Below are 27,654 nucleotides of genomic sequence, written 5' to 3'. Positions count from 1 at the left end.
GTTAATACACAGGTGATTTCACAAAATACATGTTTAACATGTAATGAAATAGTCTTTCAATGGGAGTAAAATACTGGATGATATACAAAGCTGATGTACAAACCCGAGGAATGGGGGGAGAGGGGAAGGAAGGGGGGGATTGAGCACAAATCCTGTTTTAGTGCATTTCAAGTAAAGATGCCTAATTTGTGTTTCACAGCTTTTCTGGACCTACATCCAGGGTATGCTGACCAATCTTGAGAGCTTACCACTGGAGCGTATTCACACCATGCTCAAGATGTTTGTGATGACGGGGCCGGTAATGGCCGAAATTGACATGCAGGAGCTTCAGGCATTTTTACAGAAGAAAGTAAAGGACCACCAGCTCGTCTACTCTGGCGGCGTGTACCGGCTTCCCAAATCCAACTGCTGAATGTAGGACCCATGCCCAGAAAGGTAAGCTACTGTCTTTTTTTTTTCTGTAGGTTGGAATATCTGAGTTTCCATCCGCTTTAAGAGTGATGGGCTGTAGTATTGATCCTGGGGCTGTCTTGATGTCCAGAAATATGTCCTTGGACCTTGGTTTTGGAAGCGCTCAGCTCATGTAGAATGGCACTGGAATAGACACTAACACTACTCCATGTTGCTAACTAAACTCAACGTGTAAACACTGAAGATTTTGATTTTGCTCCACAGTTTCTGTTCTGCCCCAATGTATTCACTTTATTTTCCCAACTTTTATTTTTATTATTTTTCTACCTAATCTATTTTCTAACTTGAATATCTTTTGCTTCCTTCTTCCTCGTCCCATGGTTTAAAGCAGATTTTCAGTCATTCATTGGAAGGACCAATAGCTAATTGATACATTTGTGTGATCAATGTGACCAGGACACACGGGTAGATTACTGCTCAGAAGGTGAAGGCAAAATTCCACCATGCTATTATTACTCATTAACAGGAAAGGGCCTCCACCAAGTGAGTGGTACCTGGAGCTCAGCGAGGCCTGGATGAATGTTTTTGCAGTGCTGCAAGGTTTAATTTTTGGAAATAAATGTTTATGTAAATATTCCTGCTGTTTAATTATACAATTAAATGCTGGAATTGTTACAATTTGTGGTTTCCATAAAACTGTCTTCCCTCACACATTGAGAAGTTTTCATGCAAGCACCTTGGCTTTATGATCTGGAAGCTGTAATGAAGTGCTTATCCAGAGCTTAACAAACATCCCAATTGCTGTGAGAGCTTGCTAGATTTAAGATAGTCTCACCAAACTCTCAGCGAAAAATCAGATATTATAAATCAGAAAGTTGCAGACAAGCTACAGACAGTTACATAATGAGCGACCCTGTCTTTGCCGACTGTAGTGTTCTGTTGGGAAGGTCTCCTGTTATAATGAGCCTCCAATGAGAGACCACCTGCTGAACTTGACCAGAACCCAGGTTGTACATGGCCTGTAATTAATGACCACACTAGTTGTAATAACCCTCGACTAACCTATTCTGTATTCCACAGCCTTGAGAAAAAAAGAGAAGTTTCTCTTGCTCTCTATCCCAAATCTCTTATATTCAATCTTACATCTATGTCCCATTGTTTTGAATCATTGAAATACGGACTGTTTCTATCTACTCTGTGCCATCCCATCATTATTTGAAACACCTCTAATCACTTTGTAATCTCTGCTGTTCTAATGAAACCACGGAGCTCGTGGTTGAATAGGATGCTGAGGTAGCGAGCAGTCTGGTTCAGCCTGAGACACTTGACTGGAGGGGGATTGGGTGGTGAGAGTATGAAGTTTATAGTGAGGGCCAAAAACGATAGCTTGGGTCTTCTCAGTATTTAGTTGGGGAAAATTGTGGCTCATCCAAAGCTCAGTACTAGGTCCCTTGCTTTCTGTGGTATATATCAATGGTTTAGACTTGAATGTAGGGGGTATGATTAAGAAGTTTGCAAATGATACTAAAATCAGCTGTGTGGTTGATAATGAAGAAGAAAGCTGTAGACTGCAGGAAGATATTAATGTATTGGTCAGGTGGGCAGAACAGTGGCAAATGGAATTCAATCCGGAGAAGTGTGAGGTAATGCATTTGGGGAGGGCTAACAAGACAAAGGAATACACATTAAATGGTATGACACTGAGAATTGTAGAGGAACAAATGGACCTTGCAGTCCACAGATCCCTGAAAGTAGCAGGCCTGGTAGATAAGGTGGTTCAGAGGGCATACGGGATACTTGCCTTTATTAGCCGAGGCATAGAATACAAGAGCAGGTTATGCTTGAACTGTATAAAACACGAGTTAGACCACAGCTAGAGTACTGCATGCAGTTCTGGTCACCACATTACAGGAAAGATGTGATTGCACTAGAGAGGGTACAGAGGAGCTTTATGAGGATGTTGACTGAAGAATTTAGAAACATAGAAACATAGAAAATAGGTGCAGGAGTAGGCCATTCGGCCCTTCTAGCCTGCACCGCCATTCAATGAGTTCATGGCTGAACATGCAACTTCAGTACCCCATTCCTGCTTTCTCGCCATGCCCCTTGATCCTCCTAGTAGTAAGGACTTCATCTAACTCCCTTTTGAATATATTTAGTGAATTGGCCTCAACAACTTTCTGTGGTAGAGAATTCCACAGGTTCACCACTCTCTGCGTGAAGAAGTTTCTCCTCATCTCGGTCCTAAATGGCTTACCCCTTATCCTTAGACTGTGATCCCTGGTTCTGGACTTCCCCAACATTGGGAACATTCTTCCTGCATCTAACCTGTCGAAACCCGTCAGAATTTTAAACGTTTCTATGAGGTCCCCTCTCATTCTTCTGAACTCCAGGGAATACAAGCCCAGTTGATCCAGTCTTTCTTGATAGGTCAGTCCCACCATCCCGGGAATCAGTCTGGTGAACCTTCGCTGCACTCCCTCAATAGCAAGAATGTCCTTCCTCAAGTTAGGAGACCAAAACTGTACACAATACTCCAGGTGTGGCCTCACCAAGGCCCTGTACAACTGTAGCAACACCTTCCTGCCCCTGTACTCAAATCCCCTCGCTATGAAGGCCAACATGCCATTTGCTTTCTTAACCGCCTGCTGTACCTGCATGCCAACCTTCAATGACTGATGTACCATGACACCCAGGTCTCGTTGCACCTCCCCTTTTCCTAATCTGTCACCATTCAGATAATAGTCTGTCTCTCTGTTTTTACCACCAAAGTGGATAACCTCACATTTATCCACATTATACTTCATCTGCCATGCATTTGCCCACTCACCTAACTATCCAAGTCACTCTGCAGCCTCATAGCATCCTCCTCGCAGCTCACACTGCCACCCAACTTAGTGTCATCCGCAAATTTGGAGATACTACATTTAATCCCCTCGTCTAAATCATTAATGTACAGTGTAAACAGCTGGGGCCCCAGCACAGAACCTTGCGGTACCCCACTAGTCACTGCCTGCCATTCTGAAAAGTACCCATTTACTCCTACTCTTTGCTTCCTGTCTGACAACCAGTTCTCAATCCACGTCAGCACACTACCCCCAATCCCATGTGCTTTAACTTTGCACATTAATCTCTTGTGTGGGACCTTGTCGAAAGCCTTCTGAAAGTCCAAATATACCACATCAACTGGTTCTCCCTTGTCCACTCTACTGGAAACATCCTCAAAAAATTCCAGAAGATTTGTCAAGCATGATTTCCCTTTCACAAATCCATGCTGACTTGGACCTATCATGTCACCTCTTTCCAAATGCGCTGCTATGACATCCTTAATAATTGATTCCATCATTTTACCCACTACTGAGGCCAGGCTGACTGGTCTATAATTCCCTGTTTTCTCTCTCCCTCCTTTTTTAAAAAGTGGGGTTACATTGGCTACCCTCCACTCGATAGGAACTGATCCAGAGTCAATGGAATGTTGGAAAATGACTGTCAATGCATCCGCTATTTCCAAGGCCACCTCATTAAGTACTCTGGGATGCAGACCATCAGGCCCTGGGGATTTATCGGCCTTTAATCCCATCAATTTCCCCAACACAATTTCCCGACTAATAAGGATTTCCCTCAGTTCCACCTCCTTACTAGACCCTCCGACCCCTTTTATATCCGGAAAGTTGTTTGTGTCCTCCTTAGTGAATACCGAACCAAAGTACTTGTTCAATTGGTCTGCCATTTCTTTGTTCCCCGTTATGACTTCCGCTGATTCTGACTGCAGGGGACCTACGTTTGTCTTTACTAACCTTTTTCTCTTTACATATCTATAGAAACTTTTGCAATCTGTCTTAATGTTCCCTGCAAGCTTCTTCTCGTACTCCATTTTCCCTGCCCTAATCAAACCCTTTGTCCTCCTCTGCTGAGTTCTACATTTCTCCCAGTCCCCGGGTTCGCTGCTATTTCTGGCCAATTTGTATGCCACTTCCTTGGCTTTAATACTATCCCTGATTTCCCTTGATAGCCACGGTTGAGCCACCTTCCCTTTTTTATGTTTACGCCAGACAGGAATGTACAATTGTCGTAGTTCATCCATGCGGTCTCTAAATGTCTGCCATTGCCCATCCATAGTCAACCCCTTAAGTATCATTCGCCAATCTATCCTAGCCAATTCACGCCTCATACCTTCAAAGTTACCCTTCTTTAAGTTCTGGACCATGGTCTCTGAATTAACTGTTTCATTCTCCATCCTAATGCAGAATTCCACCATATTATGGTCACTCTTCCCCAAGGGGCCTCGCACAACGAGATTGCTAATTAATCCTCTCTCATTACACAAACACCCAGTCGAAGATGGCCTCCTCCCTAGTTGGTTCCTCGACATATTGGTGTAGAAAACCATCCCTTATGCACTCCAGGAAATCATCCCCCACCTTATTGCTTCCAGTTTGGCTAGCCCAATCTATGTGCATATTAAAGTCACCCATTATAACTGCTGCACCTTTATTGCATGCACCCCTAATTTCCTGTTTGATGCCCTCCCCAACATCACTACTACTGTTTGGAGGTCTGTACACAACTCCCACTAATGTTTTTTGCCCTTTGGTGTTCTGCAGCTCTACCCATATAGATTCCACATCATCCAAGCTAATGTCCTTCCTAACTATTGCATTAATCTCCTCTTTAACCAGCAATGCTACCCCACCTCCTTTTCCTTTTATTATATCCTTCCTGAAAGTTGAATACCCCTGGATGTTGAGTTCCCAGCCCTGATCATCCTGGAGCCACGTCTCCGTAATCCCAATCACATCATATTTGTTAACATCTATTTGCACAGTTAATTCATCCACCTTATTACGGATACTCCTTGCATTAAGACACAAAGCCTTCAGGCTTGTTTTTTTAATACCCTTTGTCCTTTTAGAATTTTGCTGTACAGTGGCCCTTTTTGTTCTTTTTCTTGGGTTTCTCTGCCCTCCACTTTTCCTCATCTCCTTTCTGTCTTTTGCTTTTGTCTCCTTTTTGTTTCCCTCTGTCTCCCTGCATTGGTTCCCATCCCCCTGCCATATTAGTTTAACTCCTCCCCAACAGCACTAGCAAACACTCCCCCTAGGACATTGGTTCCCGTCCTGCCCAGGTGCAGACCGTCCGGTTTGTACTGGTCCCATCTCCCCCAGAACCGGTTCCAATGCCCCAGGAATTTGAATCCCTCCCTGCTGCACCACTGTTCAAGCCACGTATTCATCTGCGCTATCCTGCGATTCCTACTCTGACTAGCACGTGGCACTGGTAGCAATCCCGAGATTACTACTTTTGAGGTCCTACTTTTTAATTTAGCTCCGAGCTCCTTAAATTCGTTTCGTAGGACCTCATCCCTTTTTTTACCTATGTCGTTGGTACCAATGTGCACCACGACAACTGGCTGTTCTCCCTCCCTTTTTAGAATGTCCTGCACCCGCTCCGAGACATCCTTGACCCTTGCACCAGGGAGGCAACATACCATCCTGGAGTCTCGGTTGCGGCCGCAGAAACGCCTATCTATTCCCCTCACAATTGAATCCCCTATCACTATCGCTCTCCCACTCTTTTTCCTGCCCTCCTGTGCAACAGAGCCAGCCACGGTGCCATGAACTTGGCTGCTGCTGCCCTCCCCTGATGAGTCATCCCCCTCAACAGCACTCAAAGCAGTGTATCTGTTTTGCAGGGGGATGACCACAGGGGACCCCTGCACTACCTTCCTTGCACTACTCTTCCTGCTGGTCTTCCATTCCCTAGTTGGCTGTGGACCCTTCTCCTGCGGTAAGACCAACTCGCTACACGTGCTACTCAAGTCGTTCTCAGCATCGTGGATGCTCCAGAGTGAATCCATCCTCAGCTCCAATTCCACAACGCGGTCCGTCAGGAGCTGGAGGCAGATACACTTCCCGCAGATGTAGTCGTCAGGGACACCGGAAGCGTCCCTCAGTTCCCACATGGTACAGGAGGAGAATATCACGTGACCGAGTTCCCCTGCCATGACTTAACCCTTAGATACACTTAAATTGGCAACAACAATGTTAAAAGTTACTAACTGTTATAGAAGAGAAAAAAGAAAAACTACTCACCAATCACCAGCCAATCACTTACCCCCTTGGCTGTGACGTCACCTTTCTGTTTCTTTCTACTTCTTTTTTGCCTTCTCCCTGTAGCTGCACCAATACGCCTCTCGCCGACCCTGGACTCGCGCTGCTCAGAGCTCCCGCCTCCTCGACTGACTGCTCGAACTGCTCGACTCCCGCTGGCCTTTATAGGCCTCTGCCGACCCTGGACTCGCGCTGCTCAGAGCTCCCGCCTCCTCGACCGACTGCTCGAACTGCTCGACTCCCGCTGGCCTTTATAGGCCTCTGCCGACCCTGGACTCGCGCTGCTCAGAGCTCCCGCCTCCTCGACCGACTGCTCGAACTGCTCGACTCCCGCTGGCCTTTATAGGCCTCTGCCGACCCTGGACTCGCGCTGCTCAGAGCTCCCGCCTCCTCGACCGACTGCTCGAACTGCTCGACTCCCGCTGGCCTTTATAGGCCTCTCACTGACCCTGGACTCGCGCTGCTCAGAGCTCCCGCCTCCTCGACCGACTGCTCGAACTGCTCGACTCCCGCTGGCCTTTATAGGCCTCTGCCGACCCTGGACTCGCGCTGCTCAGAGCTCCCGCCTCCTCGACCGACTGCTCGAACTGCTCGACTCCCGCTGGCCTTTATAGGCCTCTCACTGACCCCGGACACGCGCTGCTCAGAGCTCCCGCCCCCTCGACTGACTGCTTGTTATGAGGAAAGATTGGATAGGCTGGGTTTGTTTTCTTTGGAACAGGGGAGACTGAGGGGATACCTTATTGAGGTGTATAAAATTATGAAGGGCCGAGATAGGATGGATCTACTTCCTTTGGCAGAGGGGTCAAGAACCAGGGGGCATAGATTTAAAGTAATTGATCGGAGGTTTAGAGGGAATTTAAGGGGAAATGCCTTCACCCAGAGGGTGGTGAGGATCTGGAACTCACTGCCTGAAAGGGTGATAGAGGCAGAAACCCTCGCCACATTTAAAAAGTACTTGGATGTGCACTTGAAGTGCTGTAACCTGCAGGGCTACTGACCAAGAGCTGGAAAGTGGGATTTAGCCGGATTGCTCTTTGTGCCCGACGTGGACACGATGGGCCGAAATGGTATCCTTCCATGCTGTAAATTTCTATGATTCCATGACTGGATGTTGGACAAGCAGTCTTGACAGCACAGAGGTAGCCGAGAGGTTGAGAGAGATGGTGGAGAGGTAGTTGTTGTTTTGTGTTCACCTTCCTTTCTCTAACTTGAGCTGTTTTTTAAAAAATAAATTCACCAGTCATAAATATGTGTCAGCCAGTTGGTCACGTGTTGCAGAAACTAGATAGACCTGCTGAAGAATGTATAGTTTTGCTGTAGAAATTAGCCTTGAAGTTCTGCAGAATTCTAATTGTATCGAGGGAGCAACTGTTAATCTGTACACGATTTAAGATAAACTGTCTTCACACACGGACCAGAAGATTACAGAATAAAACAACTATATTCAAAATGAATTAGTAATATGAAGCACAAAATCAGCAAATCCTAAAGTACAATCTATATAAGCATTATTGGCAACTAGACAGTCTGTAATGGGTCAGTGACCCTTCGTAAGATTGTCTTCAGATGGAGCCTATAAGTTTCTGGCAAATCCTGAAGTTCTGGTTCTTTACATTAAGTTCAGTTGGTCTCACCCTCATGTAGAGCATCGTATCACTGGAGCCTTTAGTATCATCACAATAACCAGAACTTGCAGTCTTTTTCAATACTTCAAAATCAATACTTTTGGTAGATGTTTTGAAGTGAAATTTTCCAAACACATTTAGCCACATGTCATGTTAATCACAAAGGATGTCCGAAGATGCTGAGAAATCTGAGCCTTTCTGCCTGTCTGTGTCACATCGATAAAATGGAGCAGAAATAATTGTTTTTCATCAAAGTAACACGGCTGTTCATTAAATTAAAGAAATGGAACAATTTGATCTGATGAAATGACATGGGGTACATTTTCATCTTCATCGTCTGGGCAGTAATCTGACTGATCTTTTTACTTGCTCCATAATCTGAGCTATAAATAAATGAGGGAAACAATTCAAACTTTGTTACAGTGATTGTGCCCCACCGTGGTATTTGAAATGCTTTGTGGCACCTCTGTCCAGCAGCAGTTGTAAGTACTGTAGAAATAGTTGAAGTAGTTGCAGAATGTCACAAAGCAAAATTCGCACTGTGCTGTGTGTTGGAGATAAGGAGTCTGCATTTTCCCTGTGTTGCTGCCTCTGTTCGTCCCCAGAAGGGGCGGTAATGGCGACGGGGCTGGTTTTGGTCGGGCGGCCAACTCCCAGCGCCACACCGGGAAATTGGTTGTCAGTTTTGCGGGTACCGCTGAGCAGCACCACCCGGGAGTGTCGAGCCGGTGTGGAACGCCACCGGTTTCGACAGCACACCGATGTTTGATTGGCACCAATCTTCTCGTGCCCCGTAGCGTGCCGTAGTGAGACTGCCTGGTTAGCTGTCTCGGTGGCAGTGAGTGAAGGAAGTAATGAATGAGGTAAGCTTGATTGTTTTGTTTATTTCTATCTGCGATTTATCCTAATGTGGGGTGGACAAGGTATTGGGAATGTTTTTTGTCTGTTTTTTCCCCACACAAGCCTCTCTTATGGCGCTCCGAGGCTGGCTCTTCAGCAACAGATTTTCAGTTGCTCAGCCGGCTTTGCGCCATAAAAGAGGTGTGCAACGCCTCCCTTAGCGCTCCGCTCCACACTCAGGGCCCAGGTGGCAAATTTTGTGGCTGCAGGCACAAACCATTTCCCGGCGCTAATTTTATCACCCCGAAATGAGCAGAACCGAAAATCCAGCCCCTAGTTCTTTGGGAAGGTGTAGAGGGACCTTTACCTTCCATTTGCTTGTGGATGACTGACCTGAAAGTTCTAAATGTTGACATTGGATGTCCAAATAGGAAAATGAACCATTTTAACAAATTACACCCTTGACCTCCTGACCCCCACTCCACCCACCCCGTCCCAAACATGAGTTCCTTGGAAGAAAAATCTCTGTTTCTAATCGGAAAGAGGGCTGTTCTGTTTCTCAGCTCTAATATTTTCTAACTTCACAGGACTGGCAGAGGGGATCCTTGTTTGAGCTTGCGACTTGCTATCATCTGTGACCGATGATCCAAAGCCTTGTTTGGAAGGAATATTGAAGCAGTCAGCTCTGCCAACTCGGCCGTAACTACAAGAACTTTGAAAGCTGCGGGATTTTGCTTGTTCACCTTCACCTGGATTCTTCCACAACCAATACCTATGGCAGAAGTATGCCCAAGATGACTTTGGTAGTGAATGAGTTAACAACTTTTGGTGAAAGTTAAGCTACTTGTAAATGCTTTTGAGCTATATAATTCCACAGACACACGGGAGGTAGATTATCCAACAGTAACTCCCATCATTTACCCGAATGTCTGTAAGGAACCAGATTAATCTTTATATTCACCCCCATGACCAGCCAGTGAGTGGCACAGAAGTATTGGTGATCACAGATGTGCCAATTAAAGTTCACTTTGCAAATTCTTTAAATGTTATATTTATGTTAGCTTCTACAGAGCTATACTCCTGTTTAGAATTTCAAAAGATAGCAGTCTAGTTCTTGCTCTCAAGCCAGCAGCCAAAGATCCGCTGGGTTGTGGGCATCTCCCCACTTTGTGATCAGCGTGTAGGACGAATGTTTTCTCCACTGTTCCAGTTGATCTGCGTCGGTGTTTAACGTCTCTGCCTATGAACCTGGCCTGAAGTTTGATTGCACTCACCTGAGACCAAGCATTTGGGAGAGGCAGACACCCCGTAGTCTTGACCTCCCCCTTTAAGTTAGAGAGAGAACGAATCGAACTACCTGAGTTATCCAGGGCTGCAGTAAAGATCATCTTTAAAGAATGGAGTGATAGCCTCCTGAAGCCTGTGTGACAATTCTGCACTTTAACAGCTTATAGTCTTGGAATAAGTGCAGGGTAATAACTGGGCGTTATAGATTTTCAGAAAATGGGGAAGACTGAGGAAATTATGATTCCTATTTGCTTAACAAGTTGCTCTTTTAAAGTGCACATAACTTAAATTGTTTTATTAAATATTTTGAATAAATGTGGGGTGGCACTGCAACAGCAACTTGTATTTATATAGTGCCTTTAACATAGTAAGATGTGCCAAGGCGTTTCACAGGAGCATTATAAAACAACATTTGACACCAAGTCACATAAAAAGATATTAGGACAAATGACCAAAAGCTTGTTCTTCCATAACCAATACCTGTGGCAGAAGTATGCCCATAGATGTCTTTGGTAGTGAATGAGTTAACAACTTTTGGTGAAAGTTAAGCTACTTGTAAATGCATCTGAGCCTTTTGAGCTATATAATTCCACAAACACACGGGAGGTAGATTATCCAACAGTAAACCGGGAGCAATTGTAGGTCAACAAGCACAGGGGTGATGGGTGAGCAGGACTTGGTACGAGTTAGAACACGGGCAGCAGAGCTTTAGATAACCTCAAGTTACGTAGGGTAGAACATGGGAGGCCAGCCAGGAGAGCATTGGAATAGTCAAGTCTAATGGTAACAAAGGCATGGATGAGGAGAACCTTGAAGAGGCAGTCACCACTCTGTGCCTCAGCAAACGTACTCGACTTTGAGCTATTCTTAGACATGAAGGGGAGGAGGAAATGGAATTGCTATCTACTTATTTCAAGAAAGATATTGGTGAGATTATAGCTGGTGTTTCTGTCTCTCACTTTAAAACTCATGCTGCTTTATTTAGCGAAGGTGGCAATTTCAACCTGCACTTCATGGATGCTGTCAGTTTCGGAGTTCTCAGCCATTGGATTGTGTCTGAATATGAAAGCAGCTGCCAAAAACAAAGATACTATCTTTTTGCCCCGTGTTAGCTGATGAATTGTGATTCCTTGTTGTCCTGAGTAAAATAAAGATAATTACTTTAAGAGGGAACATCTGCGGCAGGTCGGGGCCTTAAAAGGAGCGGAGCTGCGGGCCCTGGGAGCAGGGTGAAGGCCCCGACCTGCGAGGGAACATCTGCGGCAGGTCGGGGCCTTAAAAGGTAAAATGTACTGTCTAACAATGGAACAGGGCCATAAAGACAAGAAAGACCCACATCCGATGCCTGGTCTGTGCAGTTAGCTCATCTCAGCCACAGTGACTACAGAAATGTTATAAGTGGCCTCACTTCGGGTTAGGAAGGGGAAGCATTGGAATAGTCAAGTCCACGGCCAAATCAGCCATGATCTTGTTGTGGCGGAGCAGGCTCGAGGGGCTAGATGGCCTACTCCTGTTCCTAATTCTTATGTCTTATGTCTTATGTAAAAATATCAGTCAGGAGTTTCACCTCTTGGTCACTATCCAGTTTTTCTGCTGAAAAATACACGTGTGCCCATCAGGTGAAGGCAGGTTCAGGATCTGTTTTGCTGTCCACCACATCACAAGCCTATCAACACTCAGATAGGATTTTTTGCTTTAGCACTCCTAACCCTCACAAGCAGCGCATATTGGGAAATTCTGAACATCAGCCTGTAATTTCACAGCCATTAATTTAATCTTCAGAGTATCACAGGTCGAGGATACTGAATTTCCTGATATGCTTTCCTAATGTGTGCTAGCAGTGGTGAAATGGACAATCCCAGCTAAAATGTCTGACCTCGTAATGAGGAGAATATCCACTTGAGTGTAATATTGGAAGGAACGTAAGCCAGTACGTACCAACATTTTCAGGAGGGAGAAATGTAGAAAGAGAGGAAAAAATGGATTTTGTACAAACCTGTTGCAAGGACGGTTTCATAGTTCCGCTTCACATTCTTATACCGGATCTTTTCCCATTCACTTAGCTCCGCCCATTCATCTTTGGAAAAATGAACGGCAATGTCTTTAAACTTGTCTATAATCTGAAGTTTAACAACTCCCTGTTTTTGTATTCTGTGCTGCGAGATACAAACGAAAGATTATTTTTGCCTTATTTACGACCTTCTCTACTTACAATGCCATCTTTAATGATCTCTGTCTCTTTTTAAAACTTCATTCTCGGGGTGTGGGTGTCGCTGGCAAGACCAGGATTTATTGCCCATCCCTAGTTTTCATGATGCAGCTTAATGGGCCACTTCAGATTTATAACACCAATAATTGAGTGCAACATTCTCCAATGTCTCAAGCTTGTTTTCCTTTAATGTATGGCGGATATTAGAGCTGCCAACACTCTTATTGCCTGTGATTTTTTTTTATGTTTCTGATTCAAAATGAGGAAAACTTTTTAAGTTGTGCAAACTGCAAGCACTAATAAAACTTTCTAAGATTTGGCAACTAAAGTAATGGATCTATTTTAAATTGATAGAATGTAATTTATATACAGGTTAGATTACTTTTTCAGGGTGTTGACACAAAATAAGCTCCCAATCTCGGTTGGTCCTTTGGTGAGGGTGTTGAACAGAAAGCCTGATGTTTCCTCACAGGAAGTGGGCTGATTTTGAGTATCTCCCAGAACTGTAGCTGCAGGGTGATATTGGTGGAGGCCTGAGAGCATTTTGTCTGATAAACAGTGAGGTGCTTTTTTCCTCACAGCTGCGCTATCGGCTCTGCTTGGTGTTGGTGACTGCACTTGCTGCAGTACGATACATGCTAAGTTCAGGATTATAATTGGGGTTTCCTCCTAACACTTTTACCTTGTGCAGCAGACAGCAGTTTACATAGCTTTTATTTAGGATATAATGTACCTGCAACCATAGTGGCTGCTTAGCACGCTGTCCTGTCTATTCCAAAAGGCACTAAATCCCTCACTGCCGGGCTATTAGATTCAGGGTAAAACTAATGCCTGTAGGTTTATTGACAAATAACTCTGTCACTGTGAATCATCATCACAGTGCAACCTCCCACTATTTTAATCCCTTCCCCAGCCCTTGCCTCTGGCTGAACCAGATTGTTCACAATCTGTGTCCTATGCTGAGCTGAGCTTCTGACCCTCAACGATAACAACTTGCATTTATATAGCGCCTTTAACGTAGAAAAACATCCCAAACGCATCACAGGAGAATTGTCAAACAAATTTTGACACCGTGCCACATATTGGGACAAGCTTGGTCAAAGAGCTAGGTTTTAAGGAGTGTCTTAAAGGAGGGGAGAGGGGTGGAGAGGTTTAGGGAAGGAATTCCTTAGCTTGGGGCCTAGGCAGTTGAAGGCACATAAAAACATAGAAAGTAGGTGCAGGAGTAGGCCATTCGGCTCTTCGAGCCTGCACCACCATTCAATATGATCATGGCTGATCATGCAACTTCAGTACCCCATTCCTGCTTTCTCTCCATACCCCTTGATCCTTTTAGCCGTAAGGGCTACAACTAACTCCCTTTTGAATATATCTAACGAACTGGCCTCAACAACTTTCTGTGGTAGAGAATTCCACAGGTTCACAATTCTCTGAGTGAAGAAGTTTCTCCTCATCTCGGTCCTAAATGGCTTACCCATTATCCTTAGATTGTGACCCCTGGTTCTGGACTTCCCCAACATCGGGAACATTCTTCCTGCATCTAACCTGTCCAATCCTGTCAGAATTTTATATGTTTCTATGAGATTCCCTCTCATTCTTCTAAATTCCAGTGAATATAAGCCTAGTCGATCCAGTCTTTCTTCATTTGTCAGTCCTGCCATCCCGGGAATCAGTCTGGTGAACTTTTGCTGCACTCCCTCAATAGCAAGAATATCCTTCCTCAGATTAGGAGACCAAAACTGCACACAATACTCAAGGTGTGGTCTTGCCAAGGCCCTGCACAACTGCAGTAAGACCTCCCTGCTCCTATACTCAAATCCCCTCGCTATGAAGGTCAGCATGCCATTTGCTTTCTTTACTGCCTGCTGTACCTGCATGCCTACCTTCAATGACTGATGTATCACGACACCCAGGTCTCGTTGCACCTCCCCTTTTACTCATCTGTCACCATACAGATAATAATCTGCCTTCCTGTTTTTGCCACCAAAGTGGATAACCTCACACTTATCCACATTATGCTGCATCTGCCATGCATTTGCCCACTCACCTAACCTGTCCACGTCCCCCTGCAGCCTCCGAGCATCCTCCTCGCAGCTCACACTGCCACCCAGCTTAGTGTCATCTGCAAACTTAGAGATATTACATTCAATTCCTTTGTCTAAATCATGAATGTATATTGTAAATAGCTGGGGTCCCAGCACTGAACCCTGTGGCACCCCACTAGTCACTGCCTGCCATTCTGAAAAGGACCCATTTATTCCCACTCTTTGCTTCCTGGCTGCCAACCAGTTCTCTATCCACGTCAATACATTACCCCCAATACCATTTTGCACACTAATCTCTTGTGTGGCACCTTGTCAAAAGCATTTTGAAAGACCAAATATACCACATCCACTGGTTCTCCCTTATCCACTACTAGCTACATCCTCAAAAAACTCTAGAAGATTGATCAAGCATGATTTCCCTTTCATAAATCCATGCTGACTGGACCGATCCTGTCACTGTTTTCCAAATGCGCTGCTATTACATCTTTAATAATTGATTCCAGCATTTTCCCCACCATCGATGTCAGGCTAACCGGTCTATAATTCCCCTAACCTGTCCACGACCGCCAATGGTGGGGCGATGGAAATGGGGAATGCACAAGAGGCTGGAATTGGAGGAGCACTGAGAGTTGTAGGGCTAGAGGAGGTTACAGAGCTATGGAGGAGTGAGGCAATGGAGAGATTTGAAAAACAAGGATGACCATTTTAAAATGGAGGCATTGCCTGACCGGGAGCCAATATACTCAGCAAGCACAGGGGTGATGGATGAATGTGACTTGGTGGGAGTTTTCTATCTACTCCTGCCATAGATGATATTTCGATGAATTCAAATTTACAGAGGGTGCAAGGTGGGAGCTGGCTAGAAGAGTACTGGAATACTGTCAGAGTACTGCCACAGTACCGAAACGGCTCTCATCAACGTCACAAATTACATCCTTTGTGACTATGACAAATGTAAACTATCTCTCCTCATCCTTCTCGACCTGTCTGCAGCCTTTGGCACGGTTGACCACTCCATCCTCCTCCAACACTCTCCTCCACTGTCCAGCTGGGTGGGACAGCACTCACCTGGTTCCATTCTTATGTATCTAATTGTAGCCAGAGAATCACCTGCAATGGCTTCTCTTCCCACTCCTGCATCGTTAACCTTGGCCTCCTCCTATTTCTCATCTATATGCTGCCCCTTGACCCAAAACACGACACCCAGCTCTACCTCCCTACCACTTCTCATGACCTCCTCCATGGTCTCTTAAATTGTCAGACTGCTTGTCCGACATCCAGTACTGGATGAGCAGAAATGTTTTCCAATTAAATATTGGGAATATTGAAGCCATTGTCTTTGGTCCCCACCATAAACTGCGTTCTCTAGCCACTGACTCGATCCCCCTCCTTAGCATCTTTCTGAGGCTGAACGAGACTGTTTGCAACTTAGGTGTCATATTTGACCCTGAAATTAGCTTCAGGCCACATATCCGCAGCATAACTAAAACCGCTTATTTCCACCTCGGTAACATTGCCCATCTCCGCCCCTGCCTCAGCTCATCTGCTGCTGAAACCCTCATTGATGCCTTTGTTACCTCTAGACTTGACTACTCCAATGCTCTCCTGGCTGGCCTCCCATCAACCACCCTCTGTAAACTTGCTCAGGCCTGAGTTTCCAGGGCAGGGTTGACTGCTCCAGCTATTGCTGACATGGACTTCGGTTGGGAGAACTGTGATTAAAGGGCTTCAGTGATCCTATTAGTACCATTCATTCTGAGGATCATAATGAGCCAGTGTTCAACAGCACAGGTGTGGCCAGAACAGACAGAGATGATTGTGCTGTCTCAGAATGGCAGCACATGTAATCCCTCCACACAGCCTCCTCCAGTGGCTGCAGCAATGGCAGAGAGTGCACAATTGCAGAAGTGGCAGAGTCTACAGCTGAGCCAGGGTTCTACAGCCGAAGGGTTTCTTGCTCACACACTGCAGCCAGCCACGCCTTCAGTTCTACCACTCAAGTGGATGTAAAAGATCCCATGGCACTATTCGAAGAAGAGCAGGAGACTTCTCCCGGTGTGCTGGCCAATTTTTATCTCTCAACAATCATCACTAAGATCAGATGCTGTTTGTGGGATCCTGTTGTGCACAATTCCTGCATTACAACAGTGACTGCACTTCAAAAGCACTTAATTAGCTGTGTTGCACTTTGGGATGTCCTTAGGTTGGGGAAGGTACTATATAACATTATCACTCAGGTCATCATCATAGGCAGTCCCTCGAAATGAGAATGACTTGCTTCCACACCAAAAATGGATGAGTTCACAGGTGTTTCAATGAAGGACCTAATATTCCAGGTCCTGAACTACATATTGAAGGGTGGAAGATACCTGTATGTGGATTTTTTTTTTAACATGTGGTGGCCATTGCACACCAGTCACCACACGGGCAGAGGAAATGTTTCAAGGTGTGGGGTTGTAGAGTTGGGTGCAAAGGGTTGAAGTATCTGGTGAGAGCTCAGCAAGATCATCATCATCATAGGCAGTCCCTCGGACTTGCTTCCACTCTAAAAGTGAGTTCTCAGGTGACTGTACAGTCCAATGCGGGAATTACAGTCTCTGTCACAGGTGAGGCAGACAGTGGTTGAAGGAAAGGGAAGGTGGGGAGTCTGGTTTGCCACACACTCATTCCACTGCCTGCGCTTGTTTTCTGCATGCTCTCGGCGACGAGATGCTCGAGGTGCTCAGCTCCCTCCCGGATGCTCTTCCTCCACTTTGGATGGTCCTGGGCCAGGGATTCCCAGGTGCCGATGGGGATGTTGCACTTTATCAAGGAGGCTTTGAGGGAGTCCTTGAAACGTTTCCTTTGCCCACCTGGGGCTCGCTTGCTATGTAGGAATTCCGAGTAGAGCGCTTGCTTTGGGAGTCTCGTGTCAGGCAAGCAGACAATTTGGCCCGCCCCACGGTGCTGGTCGAGAGTGGTCAGTGCTTCGATGCTGGGAATGTTGGCCTGAACAAGGACACTGAAGTTGGTGCATCTGTCCTCCCAGTGGATTTGCAGGATCTTGCGGAAGCAGCGCTGGTAGTACTTCTCCAGCTTCCGATGGCGTTCTGCTCTCACCACAAGAGAACGATACTCACCCCTCTCTCAGGTACAGATCGACAGGGTGCACATTTTCAGGATATTTTCTGTCTCAGGTTTCCAGCATATGTGCGTTGTTTTCTTTTTTATCAGCCCTGAACTTCTTCAGTGTTCGTCTCTGAGCTGCCCCAGGCTCGGTCGAGAGTGATTCTATTTGAAGTTGTTTTGCTGAGATCTGAGCTGGCAGCACTCTGAGAATTTGCATGGTTCACATAATTTGCATACAGCTGTCAGGCTGAGTTGTTTCAGAAAATTTCCTGATGGCTTGAGGCATGTTCTAGTCAGTAAAATATTCTGAGTAAATACCCAGAGTGTATATCTCATCACCTTTCTTTGGATCTGCAAAACACAAAGGTGTCTTCTGTAACCAGCTAAGTACATTCAGTGTGATAACTGCTCAGAAAAGTCGCTTTTCGTTGTATTCTTTTGAGGAGAGTATGCAAATTTTATCTTAAAGGATTTTAACTTGAGTTTTGGGGCCAAAAGATAACATTTAGCTGTGAACATCTTTAGAAGGGCCGTCAAGGCCATAGAGAAGCTGCAGAGAGGATTTACTAGAAGAATGGTACCAGGGATGAGAGACTTCAGTTATATGGAGAGACATACATAGAATTACATAGAATACACAGCACAGAAACAAGGCCATTCAACCCAACTAGTCCATAGAAACATAGAAATTAGGTGCAGGAGTAGGCCATTCGGCCCTTAGAGCCTGCACCACCATTCAAGAAGATCATGGTTGATCATTCAACCTCAGTACCCCTTTCCTGCTTTCTCTCCATAACCCTTGATCCCTTTAGCCGTATAGGCCATATCTAACCCCCTTTTGAATATATCTAACGAACTAGCCTCAACAACTTTGCGGTAGAGAATTCCACATGTTAACAACTCTCTGATTGAAGAAGTTTCTCCTCATCTTGGTCCTAAATGGCTTACTCCTTATCCTTAGACTGTGACCCCTGGTTCTGGACTTCCCCAGTATTGGGAACATTCTTCCTGCCTCTAATCTGTCCAATCCCGTCAGAATTTTATATGTTTCTATGAGATCCCCTCTCATTCTTCTAAACTCCAGTGAATACCAGCCCAGTCGCATCAGTCCTGCCATCCCGGGAATCAGTCTGGTGAACCTTCGCTGCACTCTCTCAATAGCAAGAACGTCCTTCCTCAGATTAGGAGACCAAAACTAACACAATATTCCAGGTGTGGCCTCACCAAGACCCTGTACAACTGCAGTAAGACCTCCCTGCTCCTATACTCAAATCCTCTAGCTATGAAGGCTAACATGCCATTTGCCTTCTTCACCTGCTGTACCTGCTTGCCAACTTTCAATGACTGATGTACCATGGCACCCAGGTCTTGTTGCACCTCCCCTTTTCCTAATCTGTTACCATTCAGATAATATTCTGCCTTCCTATTTTTGCCACCAAAGTGGATAACCTCACATTTATCCACATTAATACTGTATCTGCCATGCATTTGCTCACTCGCCTAACCTGTCCAAGTCATGTTGCAGCCTCTTAGCATCCTCCTCACAGCTCACACTGCCACCCAGCTTAGTGTCATCTGCAAACTTGGAGATATTACATTCAATTCCTTCATCTAAATCATTAATGTATATTGTAAATAGCTGGGGTCCTAGCACTGAACCCTGCAGCACCCCACTAGTCACTGCCTGCCATTCTGAAAAGGACCCATTTATTCCGACTCTCTGCTTCCTGCCTGCCAACCAGTTCTCTATCCACGTCAATACATTACCCCCAATACCATGTGCTTTAATTTTGCACACCAATCTCTTGTGTGGGACCTTGTCAAAATCCTTTTGAAAGTCCAAATACACCACATCCACTGGTTCTCCCTTGTCCACTCTACTTGTTACATCCTCAAAAAATTCCAGAAGATTTGTCAAGCATGATTTCCCATTCATAAATCCATGCTGACTTGGACTGATCCTGTCACTGCTTTCCAAATGCTCTGCTGTTTCATCTTTAATAACATTTAATAACATTAACAACATTTTCCCCACCACCGATGTCAGGCTATAATTCCCTATGTTCTCTCTCCCTCCTTTTTAAAAAAGTGGTGTTACATTAGCTACCCTCCAGTCCAAAGAAACTGATCCAGAGTCAATAGAATGTTGTGCTGGTGTTTATGCTCCACTCAAGCATCCTCCCATCTTTCTTCAGCTAATTCTATCCACGTAACCCTCTATTGCCTGCTCCCTCATATGTTTATCTAACCTCTCCTTAAATGCATCTATACTATTCACTTCCACCACTCCCTGTGGGAGCGAGTCCCACCTTCTCACCACTCTGGGTAAGGAAATTTCCTCTGAATTCCCTATTTGATTTCTTGGTTACTATCTTATACTGATGGCCTCTAGTTATGCTCTTCTCCACAAGTGAAAACACTCTGTGAATACTCCCATCAAAATCTTTCATCATTTTAAGGATACGATCGTTGCCAACGTAACTGCAGGAAATGAATGTCTTGCGCTGCGCACTTGCAATTTAATGACGTGCTGTGATATTCAGTGACTCTGGTCTCTTCTAAGCCACACATGCGCCTGCGATTCTGAAAGTTAAAAAGGTTTTTGTAATATATATATAGCTCCATCCAGTGGATGAGTGTGGCAATGCAGCCATTGCTGTTGACAACAATAAAGAGGGAACAGGTCACTTGACGGGTTCCTGAAGTTATCAGCCATCTTAAAGCTCATGTAACATTGGCGACGAAGGATAGGCTTTCTGGATAACCTAGCTGAAATTTTTGTTGGTAGCTGATTCAGCCAACTGACAGAGAGACTTTGAGGGCTTCTTTGTTTTGATGAACAGCTAAAAATCCAAGGTAAATTACAAGCACACTTGGCTGAACTGACAGAGTCCAGATGGCAGCGCCGATGGGAATAATAGAGCGTTGGGTGAGTTTCAACGTCATTGTGAAACTTATGGAGCGTATGTGGAGCGGCTAGAAATGTTTTTCACCATGAATAGTATCATCGAAGTCCCCAATGATGAAAATCATAACCGGGTGGTGTTGGAAAGAAAACGGGCTATTTTCTTAACTGAAGCAGGCCCCGATGTGTATGAATCCCTGAAAAATTTGCTTGTGCCTGTCAAGCCAAAGGACACATCACTTAAGCAGACAGCACTACAGTCCTGAGCCCCTGGAAATTGCTGAAAGTTATCATTTTGGAATACGAGATCAGTTAACCAACGAAAGAATCAGTGAGTTCATTGTAGCATTAAAAAAGCTATCTATTCACTGTCATTTCGGAAACTTTCAGGACCAAATATTGTGTGACCGCTTTGTTTGTGGGATGGAAAATGAAGCAATCAGAAGAAAGTTGTTGACAACTCCTAACTTGACTTTTGATTTAACTTGTCAGACAGCTATGTCAATGGATATGGCCGACCAATATTCTCGAGAATTTCGTACCATTTCCAGTAATCAGACAACTGAGGTGAAACGCCTGCAGGTTAAAAGTAAAAGGCAGTTGGGCTCCAAGGCCTCAGAAACTGGCCAATGTAACATTACATTGAAGTCATGCTGTCGGTGCCTGGGACAACACATTGCTCAAAGTTGTCCATATGTGAAGGCAGAGTGTTTCTTTTGCAGGAAAACTGGGCATCTTGCGAAGGCATGCCAACTGAAGAGTAAACCAACTTTCAAGGCTATAAGTAGAAATCGCCAGAGACTACATATCATAGAAGAAAAGCAACAGAATGAAGAGATACACATCATCAGGAGCACGAGGGTATCTAACTGCGATTCAAAAAGTATCATCATCCCGTCGATGTTGCAGGAACCAGGATACCAATGGAAATCGGCACTGGTGCATCCGTGAGCGTAGTACCGGAATCGCTATATCTCAACAAATTGCTTGATTCCCCATTGGAGAAATCCAAGATAGAGCTGCGAGGCTACTCGGAAGAGAACATTTCTGTGGTAGGTCGTATCACCTACCGGTGAAATACAAGGATCAATTTCAGAGCTTGCCTCTCTTAGTAGTGGCAGGAGACAAGCCTGTCTTACTAGGAAGAAATTGGTTAGGATCATTGAAGCTGGATTGGAGTGAGATTTTTCATGTTGAAACGAGATTTGCATCGAAGGATGATGTCATCAACAAATATCCGAAGGTGTTCTGTGAAACAAGCAGTCCGATCCAAGGCTTCAAGGTGAGTATCAGGGTGCAGAAGGATGCTAGACCAGTTTACTGCGATCCACATCCCACACCATACGCACTCGAGGAGAAAGTTGAGCAAGAACTCAAAAGACTAGAGACTGAGAACATTATCTCTGAGGTAGATCTATGTAATTGGGCTACACTCATTGTTGTGGTACTTAAGTCAGTTAGTAAGATAAGGTTGTGTGGTGATTATAAAGTAACCGTAAACCAGGTTCTAGAGGGTAATCTCCCCAATACTTTGCCAAATGTAGAAGATTTGTTCACCAATGCTGACAGGTGGTCAGATCTTCTCAAAGTTGGATTTTACAAATGCCTACTTAACTTGAACTAGATGAGGACTCCAAGTCATGCTTGACTATAAATACTCATCAAGGCCTATATCAATTTAATAGGCTACCATTTGGAGTGTCTTCCGCCCCTGCCATATTTCAAGGGGTGATGAACCAGATTTTGCAAGGTATTGAAGGGTTAGTATGTTATTTAGATGACGTACTAATTTCAGCAAAAAACAGGCAAATCCATAATAACATTGAATGAAGTGCTCAAACGGCTAGAGAAGCACTGAATACGAGTGACTGCTCGCAAGTGTGAGTTATTTCCAAACTCAGTGGAGTACTTAGGGTACAGAGTAGACAAAGGTGGTTTACATCCAACCAAGAGAAAACTGGATGCAATTAGAAATGCACCCACTCCCAAGAATGTCACTGAACTTCGATCATTTTTCGGTCTTTTGAACTATTAGGGAAAGTTCCTACCAAATTTGGCTACAGTGTTACATTCACTGAATGAACTTTTGAAAAAACAGGTCCATTGGAAGTGGTCAAAAGAATGCGATGCAGCATTCAAGGAGTGTAAAAGCCAATTGGTAGAGCGTACCATGTTAGTTCACTATGACGTAAGTAAGGAGATCAAGCTAGCATATGATGCCTCTCCGTATGGAGTTGGGGCAGTGATCTCTCATGTATTACATAGTGGGAAGGAGAGACCAATTTCTTTTGCTTCACGCACATTCAGTGCCAGCGAGCGTAATTATGCGCAAATCGAAAGGGAAGCTTTGGCATTCATTTTTGGGGTCAAGAAGTTCCACAAATACTTGAATGGTCATAAGTTTACCATTGTTACGGACCATAAACCCCTGACAGCAATCCTTCATCCAAAGTCCCCAGTTTCAACATTAGCTGCAGCCCAAATGCAGAGATGATTTGATTTTGTCAGCATATACATATGATATTGAATACAGACGATCAACTGATCACAGTAATGCTGATGCTATATCTAGATTGCCTTCCCCATCACAAGTTACACCCAATAATGAAGTTTTCTATTTTTCATACATTGATGAACTGCCAGTCACAGCTGAAGAGATTGATAAAGTAACCAACCGTGACCCAGTTATGTCAAAGGTGTGTAATTATATTGCAAATGGCTGGCCAAACCAGGTAACATAAACATATTCATCCATTCTTCATTCGTAGGAATGAATTGTCCGTGGATAAAGATTGTATCATGTGGGGTGCAAGAGTGGTTATTCCAAATAAATTCAGGTCCAAATTATTAGGAGATCTTGCTTGACCAAGAGTTTTGCACGCAGTTACTTATGGTGGCCAGGTCTAGATAAAGATATAGAGTACATCGTTAGTCATTGTACAACATGTCAATCGGTAGGCAAGAAACCACCATCAGTACCATTACAGCCATGGAAATGGCCTCCCGGGGTGTGGCAAAGGTTACATATCAATTTTGCTGAGCTATGGCTATCATTGTGATTGATAGCCATTTGAAGTGGGTCAAGGTGTTCCCAATGCGGAAAATAACAAGTAAAACATTAAACATTTTGAGACGAGTATTTTCTTCATAGCCTCCCAGAAGAAATTGTTTCTGATAATGGACCACAATTTTGTTCAGAAGAATTTGCACAGTTCATGAGCAAAAATGATGTGAAACATACCAAGGTTCCAACGTACCACCCTGCTTCAAATGGCACAGCAGAGCGCAGAGTACAAATTGTAAAACGTGCCCTCATCAAACAGATGTTGGATCCAAATCCAAAGAAACAACAGTTGTCATTGGATCACAAATTGACTAATTTTCTAATTACGTATCGTAATACTCCTCATACAACTACTGGTAAAACACCAGCAGAGTTGTTTCTCAAACGACAGCCACGAACCAGATACTCGTTGTTAAAACCAAATTTGGCATGGTCCGTAGAAGAGAAACAATTAAGACGAAGAGAATCATGATAGAGGTAGAGTAAAAGAGAGAGAAGTGTGAAATTAAATCAGAAAATGAGAGTGAAGAACTATCACCATAAATAGTTAAAGTGGTTACCAGGAAGAGTGGTGAAGATATGTGGTTCTCGCACATATTTGGTCAAGATGTTTGATCATGGACAGGTTAGGTTTGTTCACATTGATATTTTATCTACAGATGTGGAAGGAGTTGAAGGTTGGAATGATTTGATTATTTTTGACTCATCAGATAGTTTTGATACAAGTAGAGTACCAGTAGCATATCCTACTGGAAACAAGTCCAAGAGAAAGTCAGAATTTAAGTCTGAGTCCGAGTCAGGCAGACAAACAGTCTAAAGTTGTAGAGTTCAAATATAAATCAAGGGCATCCCTTGGAGGAAAACTTTCCTCAGGATCAGCCTAGAATGAGTCTAAGTTCGACACCGTGTTTGGGAAGTTCCGTTCGAGAATGACGGTATCCTCTTCGAAACAGAAAACCAATGGTGAAGCTTGATTTGTAAATATGGCAAAATAGTATAACCATGCAAGTTATGTATTATGATTATTATAATTACTTTTTCATTCAGGAGGAAGAAGTGTAATATATATATATAGCTCCACCCAGTGGATTACTGTGGTAATGCAGCCATTGCTGTTTACAACAATAAAGAGGGAACAGGTCACCTGACAGGTTCCTGAAGTTATCAGCCATGTGAAGCCTGTGTGTTTGTGAGCTCGTACAGAAAATATAACAGTTTTAAAGAAAGGAAGTAGTATCCGTATTGTTAAAATATCGTTGCATGAAAAGTGCGAGCAAAATTTGACTTGAAACTGCCACCTGAAGAGTCGGGGGAACAGGTCTGGATTTATCTCTGTCTCTGAGACGGAATGTAAGTTTGGGATTCATTCTGTGTTCATCAGGCTCTGGTACTTTGTGTGGGGGATTCATTCTGTATCTGTCAGTCTCTGATAAAGTGTGTGAGTGGAATTCAGTCTATATCTGTCAGTCACTTGTCCTTTGTGTGAGTGAGGGATTTAATCTGTACCACTCCATCTCTGGTACTGTTTTGACAGATACAGAATGAGGCTCACACAGTACCAGAAACTTGCAGATGCAGAATGAGTCTCAGTCAGTGGTTCTGTGTGTGTGTGTGTGTGTGTGTGGGATTCAGCCTGTATCTGTCAGTTTCTGGCACTGTGTGGGACTCATTCTGTATCTATCAGTCAGTGGTACTGTGTGTGAGATTGACCAAAAAAAGGTATATTTTAAGGAGTGTCTTAAGGGAGGAGAGGAGATGGAAAGGTTTAGGGAGGGAATTCCAGAGTTGGGGCCTAGAAGTACAACTACCAATGGTGCATTGCCTAAACAGTCATTGTCCCTGTGTGAGCTTGAACATTGGGCATTCAGCCATGGAAGGGGCATCACAGCCCAGCACCTCATGTATGCTTTCCAACATGAGTCACTGGATAGTGATCAGGAGCTGTAGGCTTAGCTAATTTATTTATTTTCCTGACCCAGTGACATTGCAGTGAATTGAAACACGCTGCCTACTGCCTTGGCCTGAGCTGGGATTCTCTGATATGTTGTCTTGGGCCAGTCTTGGGGTGGGATGGCCATATTCTGTGTTGGTAAACAAATTAGAATTAGTGCAGCACTGAGGGAGTGGTGCACTGTAGAAGGTGACGTCTTCAGATAAGATGTTATACCGAGACCCCATTCCCTGCTCGAGTAGATATAAAAGATATGATTCAATGAAGAGTAGGAGAGTTCTCGTTTCCTGGCCTACATTTATCCTTTAACCAGCACTACTTGTTTTTTTGTGGGATCTTGCTGGGGGCAGATTACAGCGTTTCCTACATTCCAACAGTTATTACACTTCAAAAATTATTAATCGGCTTTGGTATGTCCTGAGGATGTAACATATAGGATGAGTGCTTTATAAATGCAAGTGAATTCTTTCTGTACCCAAACTTTTGTTTTAACATCTCATCCAAAGGCTGAATAAAACATAAACACATTACCAATGCAAGTGGATAGGAATATTACTTGTTACGGGTGAAAGCAGGAATATGCATCTTCACTGTCCAGGTTTACTTGATGCTTCGCATTAAATTGTAACAACCCCACCCCCACTCTCTCCATTTGATTGTATTTCATGGGTGTTCGCTGTCATAGGAACAGGAGGAGGCCATTCAACCCCTTGAGCCTGTTCCGCTATTCAGTTAGACCATGGCTGATCTGTACCTCAATTCCATTTACCTGCTTTTGCTCTAAATCCCTAGATACACACAGCATTCCTGGGTTGGGACAAGGCAGCAATGGCTTCCATCGCACTGCCCATTAACACCCACTAGTGCAGCGGTGCCCAACTCCATCAGCACACTTGTGGACCTAGCCATGATGCAGCATCTGTTGGCCAATGTCTCAGTTTCCATTGCAGCACAAGCAGCAGCCACTCAATGTTTGGGTGCTGGAGTAGGATTTCAGACTGCTGTCATACAAGGTCAACTTGCAAAGCAAGCGCTCTACTCGAAACTCCTACACGGCAAGCGAGCCCCAGGCGGGCAGAAGAAACATTTCAAGGACACCCTCAAAGCCTCCTTGATAAAGTGCAACATCCCCACCGGCACCTGGGAATCCCTGTCCCAAGACTGCCCTAAGTGGAGGAAGAGCATCTGGGAAATCAAGCGCAGGCAGCGGAAGGAGTGTGCGGCAAACCAGACACCCCACCCACCCTTTCCTTCAACTACTGTCTGTCCTACCTGTGACAGAGACTGCAATTCCCATATTGGACTATACAGTCGCATGAGAACTCATTTTTAGAGTGGAAACAAGTATTCCTCGATTTCGAGGGACTGCCTATGATGATGATGACTTGCTGCCTTGCAAGCTCAGACTGCTGCCATTGTAGCTCTGGATTCCAGTGTTCAAACTAATTACTAGGATTGCTGAGTTGCCATCCTGGGGAGTGGCAGTGGCTCCGTGGAGGACAAACCTGCTGCCCCCTCTCAGGATGACAGCATTCATCCTCCAAGCACTGCCACTCCGCCAATCTCCTTGTTGTTGTCTGTCAGCCAACCGGTCCGGGCTGCTGGCACCCATGCTGAGATGGTGTAGTCTGCAGCTGGGCCTTCTAGGCCCAGAGCTTATATTCTCCCTGGAGCAGAGTGGGGTGTACTTGGAATCTTAAGAAAACCGTTTTGGTGCATTGGAAGTCCTCTCCATGAAGGTTCAGTTGAATTGAGCATATTTTTTGTTGAGTCCTTAATGTTTAAAGCAAAATGCAAAATAAAGGAACATTACTTTGAAATACAATTTCTGCATTAATTCTGTCTTTTCCCTTTCACATAAAAGTCACTTGCATATTAATGAAGATTTACTAATGGGCCAACTTGAGAATCAAGTTACATGATATTAACAATTTGATTGGGAAAAAGACAATACAACTTTAAAAACAATATTGCATGAACAAAAATATTACTGTTTCAAAGTAAAGAATGCACATAATTTTCTTCATTTATTCACCAGACTATTAAAGGGTAATTTAAATGTTACAAAGGATTGTCCTGTCTGCCAGGTGATTAAG

General features: G+C 44.4%; 1 protein-coding gene across 1 annotated transcript in view; it reads left to right on the top strand.

The window, feature by feature from the left end:
- Nucleotides 1–10,027, top strand: part of anapc2 (anaphase promoting complex subunit 2) — an 80,568-nt gene extending 70,541 nt beyond the window's left edge. The window contains exons 13-14 of the mRNA XM_070862964.1: nucleotides 200–435; nucleotides 9,577–10,027. Coding sequence (XP_070719065.1) covers nucleotides 200–412 — 213 coding nt within the window. The 3' untranslated portion in view covers nucleotides 413–435; nucleotides 9,577–10,027. The remainder of the gene's footprint in view (nucleotides 1–199; nucleotides 436–9,576) is intronic.
- Nucleotides 10,028–27,654: the final 17,627 nt, after the last annotated feature.

This window comes from Pristiophorus japonicus, chromosome 20 (assembly GCF_044704955.1).
Source record: "Pristiophorus japonicus isolate sPriJap1 chromosome 20, sPriJap1.hap1, whole genome shotgun sequence".
NCBI lineage: Eukaryota > Metazoa > Chordata > Chondrichthyes > Pristiophoridae > Pristiophorus > Pristiophorus japonicus.
This window is presented reverse-complemented; position numbering and strand designations above follow the sequence as displayed.